At 40.6% G+C, this 17411-nt stretch overlaps 1 protein-coding gene across 8 annotated transcripts in view; it reads left to right on the top strand.

The window, feature by feature from the left end:
• The window catches only part of ABI1 (abl interactor 1), a 128517-nt gene that overhangs the window by 89646 nt on the left and 21460 nt on the right, over positions 1 to 17411 (top strand). For 5 of the 8 annotated variants that reach the window (XM_074984895.1, XM_074984896.1, XM_074984898.1 and 2 more), the window contains exons 3-5: positions 2118 to 2294; positions 14710 to 14724; positions 15449 to 15549. In XM_074984895.1, coding sequence (XP_074840996.1) covers positions 2118 to 2294; positions 14710 to 14724; positions 15449 to 15549 — 293 coding nt within the window. The remainder of the gene's footprint in view (positions 1 to 2117; positions 2295 to 14709; positions 14725 to 15448; positions 15550 to 17411) is intronic. The other 3 variants (XM_074984899.1, XM_074984897.1, XM_074984894.1) reach the window with 1 other exon arrangement.

Below are 17411 nucleotides of genomic sequence, written 5' to 3'. Positions count from 1 at the left end.
GTAGGCTTTAATGAAAATAACTCGGAGGAAGGGGGGATGATGGTAATATTGGCTATTTGCCTCATGGCATATACAGCTAAATTAGTGGACCACCATCTAGGTCAGCATTTCCCAAACTAATTTTTCCACAACACTTTTGGGCTTGGAATATTATTGATGGAACACCTACGGTCTTGTGGGGGGTGAGAGGTGTAGGGAAAGGAACGGGAGAGAGGATTTCATACCAAAGAAAGTGCTGCTCATAATGCTCAAATTGACTGAGTTAATTTTTTGATGTCTTATTTTGCAAAGAGCAATAAATAATGAGAGAAAATGTGAGTGAACAACCAATGTCCATCTGATAGGGTGGATAGCTGTCCTCTAAATGTAAGATTAAAAATGAAATACAAACCCAAAACCAAAACCTTAATATAATAGCTGAAAGAAGGATGGTTAGTGGTGTTCTCTTGTATAAAAACAGAAAGGACAATATTGTTCAAAAAGGGATTGTCCTTCCCTAAAGCTTAAATATGTGAAAAATAAATGCAAAACAAACTAAGTATGGGAATTTATTTTTAAACTTGGTTTTTATGATTTTTAACAGAAAACTACTGGAAAATAAAAACTTTTTTTTTTTTGGACTTTTGGTCACATGTCCACTTAATATTTAGGAATGGTGTTAGCGCGTTGGATCCTTGTATCAGGTGCAGCATCACGTGATTTGTCTGAACACAATTCATGCCGAAACAATCCAAATTGAGACTGCTTGTTTTGGCTTGAGTCACATAACTACTATACTATTATGAATTCATTATAAATAGTAATATATCTACAATCTAAATACTGTTCAGATTTCTTAGTAATTTTGATACACATTTAATATTTTTAAAGGAAAAATACTGTTAGTCTCAATTTTCTTTCCTGGAACACCTAATTCACATCGTGCACAACACCAGTGTTCCACGGAACACAGTTTGGGAAACGCTGATATAAGTCTGTCTCTCTCTGACTGTGTCTACGCTACCGTGATCTTTTGAAAGATTATCTTTTGAAATAACGTGTCCATGCACAAAATGGCAGATTGGAAGATCAATCCGCTCTTTTGGTAGAGAGCGTCCGTACAGTCCCAGCTCTTTTTTGAGGAGAACAGGCCTGGGGTAGAAAAATCCAGTGTCATGAGGACTGCCCTTTCGAAAAAGGGCCCACGGAGTGTCTACTCATGCTTCTTCTCCCCCACCCCCCAAGAAGCTTTTAAAGGTGTGCTTCCTGAGGCAGGAGCAGAAGAGCTCTTCTGGAAGAAGAAACACATTCTTTTGATTTTTTTGAGATTGAAAGAGCACATTTTGTGTGTGGACACTACACTTTCAAGAGAGATTTTTCTGAAAGATCTTGCTAGTGTAGACATGACATCTGTATCTCTCCCTCTTCCCTATTCAAAGTCAGTTCCAGGGGTTGGATCCATCAAACCAAATCTCCATCCTGAGTAAAGATTTTATCCTGTAATAGAGCATCCGTAATGTTGAGCTTTGGGTCCATTTTCTTTGGTGGAAAAAAAATACTTGGAGCAGGAACAGATGGGAGCTAAAATGGCAGTGACAAGGACACTGTCTTTCTGGTATAATAAGTGGATGGCCTAAATGTATTTCCACGACTCAGTAGAATTATTTTTGGTGGTTTTTCTGATATAAGAAATTGGACCCTCATCCTTCTGTAACAGTTGTTTGATTCTTTGGCCCGCAAGCCCCTGACATGAGCCTCTGCAGTTTTGGACAAGTCATTTTATCTTAGTTTGTCAGCTGTAAAAATGGATTAACTGGTTACTAAAGTAAATTATATGTGTTTTGAGGGTTAATATAGTGAAATCTGTAAGTCAGGAGTGAAGATCAAATATGTTACTTAGTTACTATAACGTAATTCTGACTGTTCCACAGAGTGTAGTTATTATATTTTTAGAAGAAGGATTTTGTTTCTTGTAAATATTTTGCTTCTTGTAAATATTTTGCAAGCATTTTCTTATTTTAAAGAAGTGTAAAGTTTGCCTCAAGTGCTATTAATTTGATCAGGTTATTTAGTTGTGCTTGATTTGACTACTTACACATCTCGTTAAACAAAACATCCTTTTCTGTTTTTAAATTCAGACTGTGGACATCCATAAAGAGAAAGTGGCTCGCCGTGAGATAGGTATTTTGACAACCAATAAGAACACCTCAAGAACTCATAAGATTATAGCGCCTGCAAACATGGAGCGTCCTGTAAGATACATTCGAAAACCTATTGACTATACAGTGCTGGATGATATCGGCCATGGGGTTAAGGTGAGAACTCCATAAATTTGAAATCTAATGTCAACTGATAGCTGTGAGAATTTTAGTTGAGGTTTAAGATATTTAGTGTATGCTGCTGCTGTGAGTGGTTGTTACAAATATAGTTGGGAGCATTAGAGGCACAAAGTGAGATTTTTGTTAAGGTCTTGAGCAATTTCTACTGTAAACTTCACTGAGTGAAGTAACCACAGACCAGGAAACAATGGCTCATGCTTCTGATGATGGCTATTTCATAATAACCTGGTTGCACTAATGGCTCATCAGAAAAGGGGACATGACTGACTTGTTACCAAAAACATTCCTTTGTTTAAGAATGTGCTGCAAAAGCCTTTTTTCCCCCCACTACACTCCTACCTTGTAATGTTTAAATTAGAGTTGTAAGTCATCAGCAAATGAGATGACTCGAGACTTCATTAGTGAGGCTTTTTAAAGTTTGAGCGTTTTCTCCCTGTCCCCTGAAAAATCAATGAGAGCTGGCACTAGGTGTTCATTTAGACTTCTTTTATGTAAGTGTCTTGACAAAACTCAGCTTTTTCGGGTACAACAGAGGGCTGCAGGAGAATTAGCTAAGATGAATCAAAATGGCACCTTTTTTACCATCACTGTGGGAGTCTTTCCTTGTCTGGTAATAGCAGGTTTTATTTTTCCTTAGCTGAGGTGACTGTACGTTCTATTAATCGCTTTAGTCTTCCCTACGTTAAAAGCTTTTATTCGGGACCTAGTTGTCACATAAGGGTTTAGTGTATCAGAGGGGTAGCCGTGGTAGTCTGGATCTGTAACAGCAACGAAGGGTCCTGTGGCACCTTATAGACTAACAGAAAAGTTTTGAGCATGAGCTTTCGTGAGCACAGACTCACTTCATCAGATCTGATGAAGTGAGTCTGTGCTCACGAAAGCTCATGCTCAAAACTTTTCTGTTAGTCTATAAGGTGCCACAGGACCCTTCATTGCTATAAGGATTTGTGTGCTGCGCTCATCAGTCAGGAAAGCAGCTGTGTCAATCTGAAAGTACCTTTCTGTAGTGCTCATCGCTAAGGACGAGAGGTGTGTCTGTGTCAGAGAAACAATCACCACAGCTGAAGATGGAAGGAAGCAGGGGGTGCTAAAATGTCTGGCATTTTGGTGATCTTGCAGATGCTTCGCATCTAGAAGGCTGCTCTTACTGGTGGGAGCTGTCAGTAGTCTCAGGGCTAAGGAGCAGTTAGGGGGCTCTTTATTGTCTGAGGATTATACTGCCCAGCAGAGAAACTTTGAGGGTATATGCACACTTCAACTGAAAACCATGCCAGCTGGCTTGGGCTCAGGGCTGTGGAATTGCTGTGTGGACTTTCAGGCTTGGGCTGCAGGCCAGAATCTGAACATCAACACCACTATTACACAGCCCCTGAGCCTCCAGAGTTAACACAGGCCAGCTGTGAGGTTTCTAATTACAATGTAGATGTACCCTGTGAGCCAGATACAGGGTTGAAGGGTGATTTTGTTTTTGATTGTGTTTTTATTGATACAGTGATGCAAACCTGCTGAATCATTTTACAGGAGTAGAGCACAAAAGAAATGCCAGGAGCAACAAAGCAAAGGAATATATTTGACCTCCTAGAAGAAGGTGACTTCATGTAGGGCCCATAATTTGTTTAAAAAAAATGTAGCTAGTCTAGAGGGAAGTGTCAGAATCCATGTTTGCAAAGCTATATCTCAGCTCACTCTTCAGATAGCAAAGTGATAAATTTTAGAAGACCATAAAATAGTCTAATTAATTAGCCTCTGCAGCTGCTAAATTACTGAGTTTTGTGAATCTTGGAGCCTCATAAACAAAATGTTCTGTTAACAGGCCACAGTGCTGTTAGTTATAGCAGCTTTCTCCCATTTGTACACTTTTTTTTTTTTTTTATTCTGGGGTGTCTATTTAAGTAACAGTCCTCTTTATTTGGAGGGAAAAATAGCCTGTCCTTTGAAACTGAGCATCTTCTGTTCACCAGGTAAGTGGGGTATTCTAGAATGCCCTTCGCATATACATACATGTTTTAATGGCCGGCTAATTAACCTCATTACGGAAACTTGATTGTATTAGAAACTATCCCCAAAAAGAAGCCTGAAGCTTAATGTCTGATTTGTAGTGTACTGTCTTGTTTCTTCACTGTGATAGACCTAGGCTACATCTACACTACAGCCCAGATTTCTGAGAGCAACTATCGCCCCCCCGTCCTCCCTCTCCTCACAGTAGCTCGATGTAAGGTACGTTGACTTCAGCTACATTATTCATGTAGTTGGAATGGTGTAGTTTGAGTTTTTCTTTCTGCTTTAGTGCAGATGTAGGCCTAGAGCAGGGGTGGCCAACGATTTTTATCAGGGCTCTCACAATAATTTCTGGGGGGGGAGCTGAACTCAAAATAGCCCTAGGTGCCTCCTTGCCCCATCTTAAATACCTCACAGCCCCCAAACTGCCACCACCCCAAATCCTGGGTTAAACTTATCCAGGAGCTCTGTGTGCTACTGCCCCCTGCTACTCCTTGCCAGGCTGTCTCCTCTTCCACACAGCTGTGCGCCGCCGCCGCCGCCCCCCCCCCCCCCCCCCCCCGGGCGCCAAATATCATGTAGGGGCAGCTCCCAGCACCGTCCACGCTGAAATGACTCACTTTAATCGGTTCAGTGCCCGGATCCTGCCTGCCGGCCATTTAAATCCAGTTAAATTGAGCTCTAATCCAGTGTTTTCTCAGCCTTTTTTTTATCAAGAACCCCTTTTCCAAAAAAGAAAAAATTGTAAGACCCCCAGGACCCACAATTTTTAGATGCACAAAATCTCCAATTCCCACTCTCGTCCTTCAGAGCCAGGCACCCCCAGCTTCTCTCTCTCTCTCTTCCCCCACTGCCTTGCTTTAGCCCAGTTTCACACTCCTCTCCTCCAGAGCCAGGTTGTCCCCAGACTATAACAATGCTGGTGACTCACCGGAGCTGCCATTGCTGCTGCCCGCACTTCTCTCTCCCCTGCTGTGGGAGCCAGAGAAGGAGCCAAGCTGCAGAGGTGGGAACCGCAAATGGCTCCTAAAAGAGCCACATGTGGCTCGAAGCTGCCCCACTGCCGTTTAAAAATGGTGCTGCTGCCAGCTCTGCAGGTCGGATAAAAAGGCTTCACAGACTGGTTTCTGGCCTGCAGGCTGTGTTAAACACTCCTGGCCAAGCGCCATGATCTCTGCTATGCTATAGGCCATGATGTGGTGGCTGTTTCTCTTCCACAGGATTCATTAGCCAAATACCATAATTGCCAGGCAAACATTACATACCTGTTACTGAAAATGGCACAAGCTTCATTGCAGCAGTTCAGTAGCTGTATGTGTGTATTTATATATTCTGTGAATCATATGCACTTAACTGATATAGTATACTCTGCTGCTTTGGATGTGGTTTATGGCCTTAAAGGTAGTGTGGTTTCCTGACAAACCAGAAATCACAGTTCTAATCCCAGCTCACCCCCATATTGACCACTTATATGAATTTGGGCTGCTCATAGCCTGTTTTTCCCAATAAAATGGGGCGTAATACTTTAAAACCAAGGTGCATGTTAAGTATTAATGTTCAAACAGTGCAACAGCATGTTTGCATAAAAGCTTAGTTACCAGTATTTGTGAGAGTTCGTTTTGGGAGACGGTAAGGAAACTGGAAGGAAAACATGAGGGACAAGGCATTAGAATAAATGCGGAAACCTAGCCAGTGCTCTTCTGTCTGAGAAGAACAATATATTAAAATGCCTTCAAAAATTATTATGGAAAGCATACTACAATTGAGCAAAATGTAACTGTTTTGACAAATGTAAATTGAATTCAGTCTTAATTAAAAAAAGACTGAAAACAAAGCTGGCACTGCACATAACTTCAGAGCCCTCCCCCCCCCCCCCCCCCCACAAAAAAAAAATTTGTTCCGATGTGCTCTTTCCTATGGGGACAGGTTTCACAGCACAGCTGGACCACGCTTCATTTTGTATCTCCCTGTGGGAATAGGGAGTGGATCATCATGGAGGAGGAGAGGAGCAAAAATTGGCACATGTATGAAGGGGCATGAGGAAGGGCTCTGTGGAGTATTTCTCCTTGCCTTTGAGCCCATGAAATCAGCTGCTGTTGTGTGGTTCATGTTCTGTTTTGGGGGAGGGAGAAGATAAACTGCAGAAAACAGCTGCAGCCTGTTTTCCTCCTGCTGGGGCAAGCACTGTAGGAGTTATTGATGCTTCTAGTTCTAGTACTATAAACCGCCCTCCACAGTTTCTGTGAACCAAAAGGCTCTTGTAGGCAATTAGTGGCAGCCCAGATCCTTGGGAAACCTTGGAGCTGTGTAGGATCCAGAGTCCACAGTCTGCACACAGGGACATTCTACCCCCAAAATAGCCTGGGCTATATACCTAATTATGCTCTTACTGACTTACGGGTCTCTGGGTTTTTTCAGGCTCTCCCCTTATCTCTACTCCACAACCCCTCTCTTCGGATGGGGGCAGTGCTAAGTATTTTTTGTCATTTTGTCCCTGCTGTAAGGTATTTCTTGAGATGGGAGCAGCAGGGTTAGCTTGAGTTTTTGGTTTTGATGTGGGCAGTGTAATTTCAAACCATTCCGCTCAGGATTAGACTTAACCGAGCTCTTTTCTCCCATTTCATTGAACAAACATTCTGTGGTTAAATGGCAGCAAGAAATAATGTACATGCAAGCAGATTTTTAGCAGTTTATTAGATAATAAATAGTCACTTAGCAACTATCATCTGGCTGTAGAGGCAGGGGGACACGACTGAAGTACTTCCCTCCTCAACCCCAAATAAATCAGAACCTACCATGACGTCAAATGTTGCTTTAATGTACAGAAACTCAGGCTTCATAACTTAATAGATTATACTCAAGTTAACCATTCTTCCATTCTTGTCCTTTTGTCTTGAAAGGCCAAAAAAAAAAAAGTCAAATGCTGCTATACATACAGAAAATCCAGGGCTTAAAAGAAGTGTAGTAATGGAAAGAATTATGCCTGTCTGGAATTTTAAAATAGTCCTGTGTGAGGAATGAAAAGCAGGTAGAATTGGTACTATAAGGGTGTCTGTTGATTTGGTGGTAAACTGCAGGTTAAAGTAGAAATGGACGTCTTATGCTAAATGTAGATAAAAATGTATTAAACATACACTAAATCAGTGGTGTCCAATAATAATTGAAGGATCCCTGAAATTCTGTATTTGCTACAGGGTCTCCCTCCTCCCCCAGAGCCAGGCACCCCAGCTCCCCTGCACAAACTGAATGCAGCGACTCACCAGTCATGCAGAGGCCTGTGCAATGGCCCTGAGCTGCCGCTGCTGCCCTCCATTTGTCCCACCAAGCGGTGCAGTGCATGTGTGGAGTGGCAGACAGCACCCATGCATACAGCTTGGAGGAGCTGCATTTGAAAGCTCCAAGCATGACATGCAGCTCCGGAGCCAGTTGCCACACCACAGTGTCCAGTTTGCCACCTGTGGTGAGTGGGGAACGTATTGGACCCTGTGGCGCTAAATGAGTGTTCAGTAGTTTCAACTGATTATTAGTTCCATACAATAAACTTTTAATTAAAGCACAGACAGAACACAGGGGAGAAGATTTTTGGAAGAGTTTTAAAATCTCCTAGCGATGAGTCACTTACACTTGGTTATGACAAAATGTAGATTGATTTATCAGTCATGAACCCAAGAAAGATGCAGGGGTTAACAGAAAGGAAAAGGAGAAAATTTGGTCTCCAAATCCCACGGTATTTTAATATAAGAAATGGGTTTGATTTTTTTAACACGTGTTAACAATTTGCCATATACCAGCTTAATGACTTATATTCCTCATGTTTATATCCAGCATATGAAGCAGAGAACAAAAGGCAAGATGACAAAGAGAAAAATTCTGTGCACCTGCTGTTTTTTCTTCCCTGATGGGAAAGGCCTTTGTGTATCTCATCCAGCTAGGCATTAACTGCTTTTGAAGTGACTTGCTAATAACATTTAAATAGACATTTCTACAAGTATCAGTGATTCTGAGCTTGAGATTCTGGGTTTTTCTTATTCCTGATATTGGTTTATTGCTGGACACCAGCACTTCAAGTTTCATTTGGCCAATTGCATTGCTGCCATTTATCAGGTCAGAGGGTCACTATCAGGTCCTACAGTCTGCTGTGGAGCTGTATTGGCTAACAGTTCTTGAAGCAATAGCTGCTACATTGGCAATTGCTATAGCAAACGAGCCACATTATTCTCAAAGTGTAATTATTGTTCAAGCCAAAGAGCCACATGTTGCTAGCATGTTGGGCACCATGGCTATAAAGGGCATAGAGGCTAAAAATAACCATGAATGTTGCCAGTGCTCCTAATTTTATCACAAGGTTTATCATATTTGATTTTTCTTAAAGCGGCGGCTAAATTTACCTTAAGTGAGAATCTCAGCTTTAGTGGTTTTTAGTAGCTTTCTAGAGAAAAAGCCCACGGTTGCAGAGAACCTTGGAAACATGAATCCTGCAAGACAAAAGTAGAGGTTAAACAGCGTGCGTCCCCTCCATCCAACCTGTTACTTTAACAAAAGCTATTACTTTGTAAGACAGTCTTGAATTCTAGATTTGACTCATGATTTTGAATGCTTGGAGCTGGTGATACTGAAATATTTAACAATGTACTATCTTCTCCCAGTGGAGAACCTTTCATCCATGAGTTCCAAACCAAACATTTTTACAAACATTTAGGAGACTGGGTCAGGCTAAAAGTTGAACATAATTCAAAAACATATTGTCTTCCTTATGCTGCTAATAACAGCATAGAGCAATAAGGGAAAATCTAAAAAGGTGAACTACTTGGATAAAAGTGCTATCCCTTTTGCTTGTAGTCAGCATGTGCTTACATTTCACTTTCTGGTTGCTCTGCATTAACGGCAATCTAACTACTGGATTGCAAACACAGGGGATATTCCTAATCTAAGAGTTCTATTAAAATAATACTATGAAGTCTTGCTACTGATTTCTTCTTCTGCAGAAGCTTGTTTTAGAGCTGTGTTATCTAACACTTTCTTTGGGTCTCAGAACAGCTTGTGAGTGGGGTACGATAGTCTCCATTTTTCTCTAGGGAAAACTAAATGCACGGCATGAGTTGCTGAAAGTCCCCAAAGTCAGTGGAAGAATTGGGAATAAAAATCCTCCATTCCAGAATGCAGAGTATATGAAGGAGTCAGGAAGAGAACCCTCTGGATTGTTAACCCTAGAAAAAGATAAGGTTGTCCTTGAGGTTTTTAGGGGCATTGTGAGACGTGATATGCAAGACACACCAGCCTACCCTCTGGCTGCTTGTGATTCTTTCAAACCGATAATGCGATAGGCCAGAGCAATTTTGGGTTGTGTATCTGAAAAGTAGGAAGGGTTTGCATGGGCGGATTAAAGGTTTGTAGGAGGAACGGGTTATTAGCCAACAGATGTGTTAGCAGCAGGAGTCTTCCAAAATGCCTCTGACCATGCTCTTGTTGTTTTGGCATTGGGCTTCCCCAGATACTTTTCTTTGGATAATAAAGAAAATGCCTAAAAATGGCTAGTGCTTTCATCAAAATTAATCTTGGATTTTCTATTAGTTGATTATGGCTAGCTAATCTTAGATGTTCCTTTCACCAATAACATGTACAGTTTTTTTTTTCCTTAAAAAGCTACAAATTACTGAGTGTTATTGGCTTGGACCTGACTGCAGTTTCTTTGGCAGGGTTTAAATCCATCAGTTTAACAACTGGTTTCAGTAGCCTTGGAGGTGTGGTAGGATACATTTTTAAAGCGCATTGGATTAAGGACAAATACAGTGCACAGAGAGGAAGTTTCAGTTCTCTAGAACAGACAATTACATTATATTATCAGCAATTGTAAGTAGGACTATTGCGGACTTTTAAATGTATCGCTGGCACTTGACCTTTTGACCTTTATGTACAGTCCAAATTTCAGCGCTCTGCCCCCAAAAGATTGCTGACGCCTGAGCTAGAAGGCAAGGAGCTATGCCTTCGGGGATTTAGTTTCAGTACTTGATGACATAACAAAATTCCTTGTTTTACGCCATTGTTCTTAGGAACTGGGAAATATTTAAAAAGGGAGGTAACAATATATGGGAGACAAAAGGCATTTCATTGCTTAAAACTTGTTACCTAGGAGGATGATTAGTTGTTAGTAACAAAGAACCACCATGGCTAAACAGCCATATTAAAAAGGCAGTGAGAGAGAAAAGGGCAGCTTTTAAAAAGTGGAAGTCAAATCCTAGTGAGGAAAATAGAAAGGAACATAAACACTCCCAAATTAAGTGTCATAATGTAATAAGAAAAGCCAAAAAAGATTTTGAGGAACAGCTAGCCAAAAATTAAAAAAACGATAGTAAAATGTTTTTTAAATATATTAGAAGCAGGAAGCCCGCTAAAAAAGCAGTGGGGCCCTTGGATGATAAAGATATAAAAGGAGCGATCAAGGAAGACAGTGCCATTGCAGAGCGATTAAATGATTTCTTTGCTTCAGTCTTCACGGCTGAGGATGTTAGAGGTTCCTAAATCTGAGCCAGCCTTTTTAGGTGACAAATCTGAGGAACTCACTCAGATTGAAGTGACATTAGAGGAGGTCTTGGAGTTAATTGATAAGCTGAATAGTAACAAGTCTCCAGGACCAGACGGCATTCACCCAAGGGTTCTGAAAGAACTCAAATGTGAAATTGCGGAGTTATTAACAGTGGTTTGTAACCTATCCTTTAAATCCACTTTGGTACCAAATGACTGGAAGACGGCCAATATAACGCCAATATTTAAAAAAGGCTCTAGAGGAGACCCTGGCAATTATAGACCGATAAGTTTAACATCAGTACCAGGCAAATTAGTAGAAACACTAGTAAAGAATAAAATTGCAAAGCACGTAGAAGAGCACGAATTGTTGGGCAAAAGTCAGCATGGTTTCTGCAGAGGGAAGTCGTGTCTGTCTAATCTATTAGAATTCTTTGAAGGGGTTAATAAACATGCGGACAAGGGGCACCCAGTGGACATAATATACCTAGATTTCCAGAAAGCCTTTGACACGGTCCCACACCAAAGGCTTTTATGTAAATTAGGTGGTCATGGGATAGGAGGAAAGGTCCTTTCATGGATCGGGAATTGGTTAAAAGACAGAAAACAAAGGGTGGGAATAAATGGTAAATTTTCACAATGGAGGAGGGTAACTAGTGGTGTTCCCCAGGGGTCAGTCCTGGGACCGATCCTGTTCAACTTGTTCATCAATGATCTAGAAAATGAGGTAAGCAGTGAGGTGGCAAAGTTTGCAGATGACACCAAGTTGTTCAGGACAGTCAAAACCAAAAGGGATTGTGAAGAACTACAAAAAGATCTCAGCAAACTGAGTGACTGGGCAGCAAAATGGCAAATGAAATTTAATGTGGGTAAGTGTAAGGTAATGCATGTTGGAAAAAATAACCCAAATTACACGTACTACATGATGGGGTCAAATTTAGCTACGACAGATCAGGAAAGGGATCTTGGAGTTATAGTGGATAGTTCTCTGAAGACATCCACACAGTGTGCAGCGGCAGTTAGTAAGGCAAATAGGATGTTAGGAATTATTAAAAAAGGGATCGATAATAAGACAAAAGATATCGTACTTCCCCTATATAAAACTATGGTACGCCCACATCTTGAGTACTGCGTGCAGATGTGGTCGTCTCACCTCAAAAAAGATATATTGGCATTAGAAAAGGTTCAGAAAAGGGCGACTAAGATGATTAGGGGCTTGGAACGGGTCCCATATGGGGAGAGGCTAGAGAGACTGGGACTTTTCAGTTTGGAAAAGAGGCGATTGAGGGGCGATATGATAGAGGTATATAAAATCATGAATGGTGTGGAGAAAGTGAATATAGAAAAATTATTTACCTTTTCCCATAATACAAGAACTAGGGGACACCAAATGAAATTGATGGGTAGTAGGTTCAAAACTAATAAAAGGAAATTTTTCTTCACACAGCGCACAGTCAACCTGTGGAACTCCTTGCCCGAGGAGGCTGTGAAGGCCAGGACTCTATTAGGGTTTAAAAAAGAGCTTGATAAATTTTTGCAGGTTAGGTCCATAAATGGCTATTAGCCAGGGATAAAGTATGGTGCCCTAGCCTTCAGAACAAGGGCAGGAGATGGATGGCAGGAGATAAATCACTTGATCATTGTCTTCTGTTCTCCTTCTCTGGGGCACCTGGCATTGGCCACCGTCGGCAGATGGGATGCTGGGCTCGATGGACCTTTGGTCTGACCCAGTATGGCCGTTCTTATGTTCTTATGTTGTTTTTAAAAAATAGTAACAGACAGAATGCCGTGCTAGTCTATATACTATCAAAACAAAAAAGCAGTCCAGTAGCACTTTAAAGACTAACAGAATAATTTATTAGGTGAGCTTTCGTGGGACAGACCCACTTCTTCAGGACATAGGCATCCCAGAACAAACTTAAAAGACTGTGTCTTACTGAAGAGAAATTTCCACAACACTCTTGAAAGAGAGGTTGCTGAACTCTTTTATATTCAAATTCGGCACATTAACATGTGGTTTGAACCAGGATGGGAATTTTCTGGGTCATTATAGGGGCTTGTTTGCATACTTGGCTTAATCTAATTCTTGACTTTTCTCTCCCCCTCGCCCCTCTACTCTCATTTGCTCACCTTGATACATTTTTTTCTGATTTGTCCACCTTGAGTACTTTTTTTTTGGTTCTCTGTGCCTTAAATATTGAGTCTGTTCTGGTATGGCTATGGTCTGAAGAAGTGGGTCTGTCCCACGAAAGCTCACCTAATAAATTATTTTGTTAGTCTTTAGAGTGCTACTTTACTGCCTTTTTTTTGTGTATAAAATACAGTGTTTTGGAGGTGAGGAGTACCACCACCAGGCCTGGAGACTGAACTTTGTTGTGCATCCACAGAATAGGTGCATTAGAGAAAACAGTAGCTTAAGCATTCTTACTCTGCCTCTTGCCAATAAAATTCAGACCAGACTTGAAGTTGGAGGGACGCTTTCTAGTTCTGCTTCCTATAACTTGACCACTGCTACAACTGCTCACAAGGATGCCAGACTTCATTATGTCTGCGGCTACACTGCATTCCACTTTCAGAAGCAGAATGCAAATGAGTGAGATTGAAAATGCAAATGAAGCACAGATTTACATATCTTGTGCTGCAGTTGCATGTTCTTGTGCAATCACACTTCTGGAAGAGGCTTTTTTGGAAGCAAAACCAGCCAAATAGACTGGGTTCTTTCAAAAACAAATCCTGTTTTTGAAAGAACCTTTCTCCCTGAAACAAAATTAGGAGGAAGGGTTCTTTTGAAAATGGGATTTGTTTTTGAAGGAACCCTATCTACACAGCTGTTTTTGCTTTTGGAAAAGCCTCTTCCAGAAGTGTGATCACACAAGAATATGCAATTGAGGTGTGAGATATGGAAATCTGTGCTTCATTTGCATTTTTGATCTCTCTGACTTGCATTCTGCTTCTGAAAGTGGAATGCAGTGTAGCCACTGCCTACGTGGGAAAACTTTTTTCTCTTTAGGGATTGGTCAGAAAATGCCAAACTGCTTCGTAACTGTCAACAAAATAGACTTTTTATTACTATCAGGAATGCTTCTCCCAGGGGCTCAAAAAATCGCAAGGCTCCCACCCCCTTCTAAAAATACATTGTTCTTTTTTTTATTTTCTCATTTTTGAGCCTTTAGAGTAACTTGAAGTCAGGTATTTATGCTTTCTTTTGCAACCAGGAGGACTAGAAATGTACCTCTCTTTTTAAATGAAAATTGCGATTGTGATTGACTGTGGGAGTTGGAACTTAGACAAATACTTAGTTACTTTGATGCTGGCAGTAAACTCCTAAGAGTTGGCACTGCTGCATTACTGACTTGGGTTGGGTTTCAAGCAGCAACTTGGAGGTGAAGGGCTCTGTTTTATCTCCAGTCTGAGAATTCCCTTTATTCTTTACCATTGGTGCAGCAGGTACGATTTCTCTCTTCTGTGTTCTAGTCCCAAAGTACATGATGATTTAATATATTCTGCAGCATGTGATACTGACTGTATAGGCAATGTGTGGTGTTGGTACATTATAAAGTGTTCTTGGTCTTGGATTTCTGTCTGTCAGACCCTTTAAACTGGTGTTAGAAACTTAAGGCTGACAAAAACCATGTCCCCCTTTTGTTGGCCCTGGAAAAAAGGGGATTTATGTCTCAAGTGGCTACTTTGGAGAGGCCTATTGATTGTGATGTTTGTCAGCTAATGAGCTCATGAGATCGTTTGCTACAGCATATGTGGGATGTAGTGTAAATTGTTAGGAAAAAGAATTACTGTGTAAAAGTTAACTTGTACTACTGATTGATCTGCCATTAATTTCTGCTTTTTTCCCCCTTTTTTTGCCAACATTAAGTGGCTAAAAGCCAAGGTAAGAGGAATCATTTCTCATTTGACCCACAGTGCCTCACTGTATTGATAGTTGAAGCTGCAGAGCCCTTAAAACTGAAAACTAGTACTCTCTTCTATTTCTTTCTGCTTTTCATAGGTTATTTGGGTTACATAAGATTTATTTCTGTGCAGATTTGCAACAATTAGCAGGATTGTATTAATGTATCAGGGAGTAATTGGCATTTGCTTTTATACATAGATACATTAATTTCTCTAACACATGTTTAGTGCTTTGCTTCTGATTTGGTAGATGCCTTGATCTTATTGACTTACATTTTTATAGGAGGTTTCCCAGACAATCTGCATGACTATTCCATCAGAGAGCTGAGCTAAATTGAGTGAGAAATTTTGGGTAAAGATTGACAGTGTTGTACTGTCAGATTTAATGTTTCATTTAAAATATTCACACTGGAACTGACAAATATGGAACGTAATAGTAATTTAAAGAGGGAAAAGTGGAAGACTTGCCTGCATTTGTTGTCAGCTTAATTTTCAGATGAACTGCAGCTGTAGAATGACAGTTAAACAATATGAAACTTACTTTTTGGGCTTGTTTCCTTTTCCTGTTGTCTTCTCTAGTGAGCAGATAAAACCTGCTGTTCCATAGCTGTCTGGGAACCCTCACTTCCTATTACATTAAAAATTAACTCTCAATAGTCCAGCCATTGAAGTATAAAAATAAAATTGTTTCCCTTCATTTTCAGCATGGAAATAACCAGCCTGCAAGAACTGGCACCTTGTCAAGAACAAATCCACCTACACAAAAACCACCAAGTCCTCCAATGTCAGGCCGGGGAACTCTGGGGTAAGAATGAGGCATTCATCCAGCCTGTGTAAAAGAGAATTCTCATTACGGAGATATTAATATTGCCTAAATAAGTGACCATATGAAGACTGAATACCTCAGGGCTCTAGGAGCTTAGACATATGACCTTTCCATGTAAAATATTTTGAATTCTTTTAATGATGCAACTTGGAGAGAGTATCTTTTCATGACGTTTTTATGTTGCAGATTCAAGTGGATGAGATTTGTTTTGTTTTAATAGTAGTCATGTAGAATAATTATTACATGTTTAACACATGAATTTTGATTAAGGCTGTCATTTAAACCAAGCAAAAGATTAAGGATCTTTTTTGTTGCTAACTCATTCCTTTATTCTTACACAGTATAGAATTAACAAATGCATTCAGTGCTTTGTGAAATATTTAAGTAGAGTGCATGTAAAGGAAAGTTAAGGATGTACTGGCAGATCCTAACTCATTTTGTTTTAATGTTTAATTGTGGGGCCTGCACACCCCCCATCCCCCCCAATACACATGCTTTCTACATCCATTGGTTTCACTGTTTGACCTCTGTACATGAGCATGCTATGAGATGGACTGAAATGGAGGTACTTGAAAATGCTGAGCATGCAGGGTATCTCTTCTGTTTGGGCTGATGGGGTTTGGTTGAGATCCTAAACAGAAACTTCTATCGATATTGCTGTTCTGTCACCTGAATCTTTGCCTTTAGTGTGTGGGTTTCAGCAGATGGCATAATAGCGCTGGTGGGCTGGCATAGATTTAGCAGTTATGGATATTTTAGCTTCCTAGTTTGGGGAGCTGAGCATTAAGTTACAAAACAGCTCACAGTGATGATCAAAAGCCAAGCAAGGAAAGTGGGGGAACTGCTGCCCCCCTTTTGAAAAGACAGGGTTGCAGGGCTCTGGAAGTATTGAAGCTTTTAATCCTGATGCAGTGTTTCAGAGTTGTGCAATTTCACTGCTTTAATATCAATATGCAGGGTGTTCTTTGTGTGCCTCTACATGCCAGTACTGAGTACCAGCACCTCGGCAGCCCCAGCCATGGGACTGGCGGGGGGGTGAGGAGCCCGCTGATTACCTGCTGCTTTTTTTTTTTTTTCCTTTTAAAATAAAACACTCAATAGTATAGTGTGCCATGTTTAAGTCTTTAGGGTTTGTTTTAGTCTGCTTGGAGCAGGTTATGAGAATTAGACTCTTGAGCCACTGTTGGTTAATATTGACTTCAGTGATGTCATTTTACCTTGAGGAGTTATCAATCATTTTTGTGTTCTAGTTATAAGAGATTAAGATATACACACTTGAATTTTCTGATGATTGGTCTTTCTGGCACAATAAAAGACCAGTGGCAGCTCATATTTTGAAACTTTCCCAAGTTCCATGTACGATAGAAACTCACTAATTCACAAATCCCATAATCCAGGTAAACAACCTGAGTATTGTTTGAGGAATGGTTTTAGTAGTGCAATGGTGAGTTCTAGTGCTCCTGAGAGAATTCTTAAAAGTGAAAATTTAGTATGTTGATTATAAACAACTGAAACCAACTAGGGCAGGTCATGGAAAAGAGCCTATTTTTGTGATACATTAACCTTTTTTTGTGTTATGAAGTAGCAGGTAAGCACCACATTTGGACACTTGCAGTGAACCCTCTAATAATTTAGTAAGGTTCCACTATGTTGAGTCACTGAATGAATATAATGTGTGCTTTTGTGTTGCTCCTAGTTTGGTTGCCACTGAAAGATGTTCATAGGCTCCCATTTTCCTCATGCTCCCTCATCTATGTGTTCCCCCCCCCCCCCCTTTTTTTTTTAAAAATAGAAAACTCAAAACGTATTCCTGGTGTGAGAATGTGAAAACTTTTTAGTAA

This window comes from Carettochelys insculpta, chromosome 2 (genome assembly GCF_033958435.1).
Source record: "Carettochelys insculpta isolate YL-2023 chromosome 2, ASM3395843v1, whole genome shotgun sequence".
Classification (NCBI taxonomy): Eukaryota; Metazoa; Chordata; order Testudines; family Carettochelyidae; genus Carettochelys; species Carettochelys insculpta.
The sequence above is the reverse complement of the archived record's forward strand: the minus strand, read 5'-3'. Positions and strand labels throughout refer to the sequence as shown.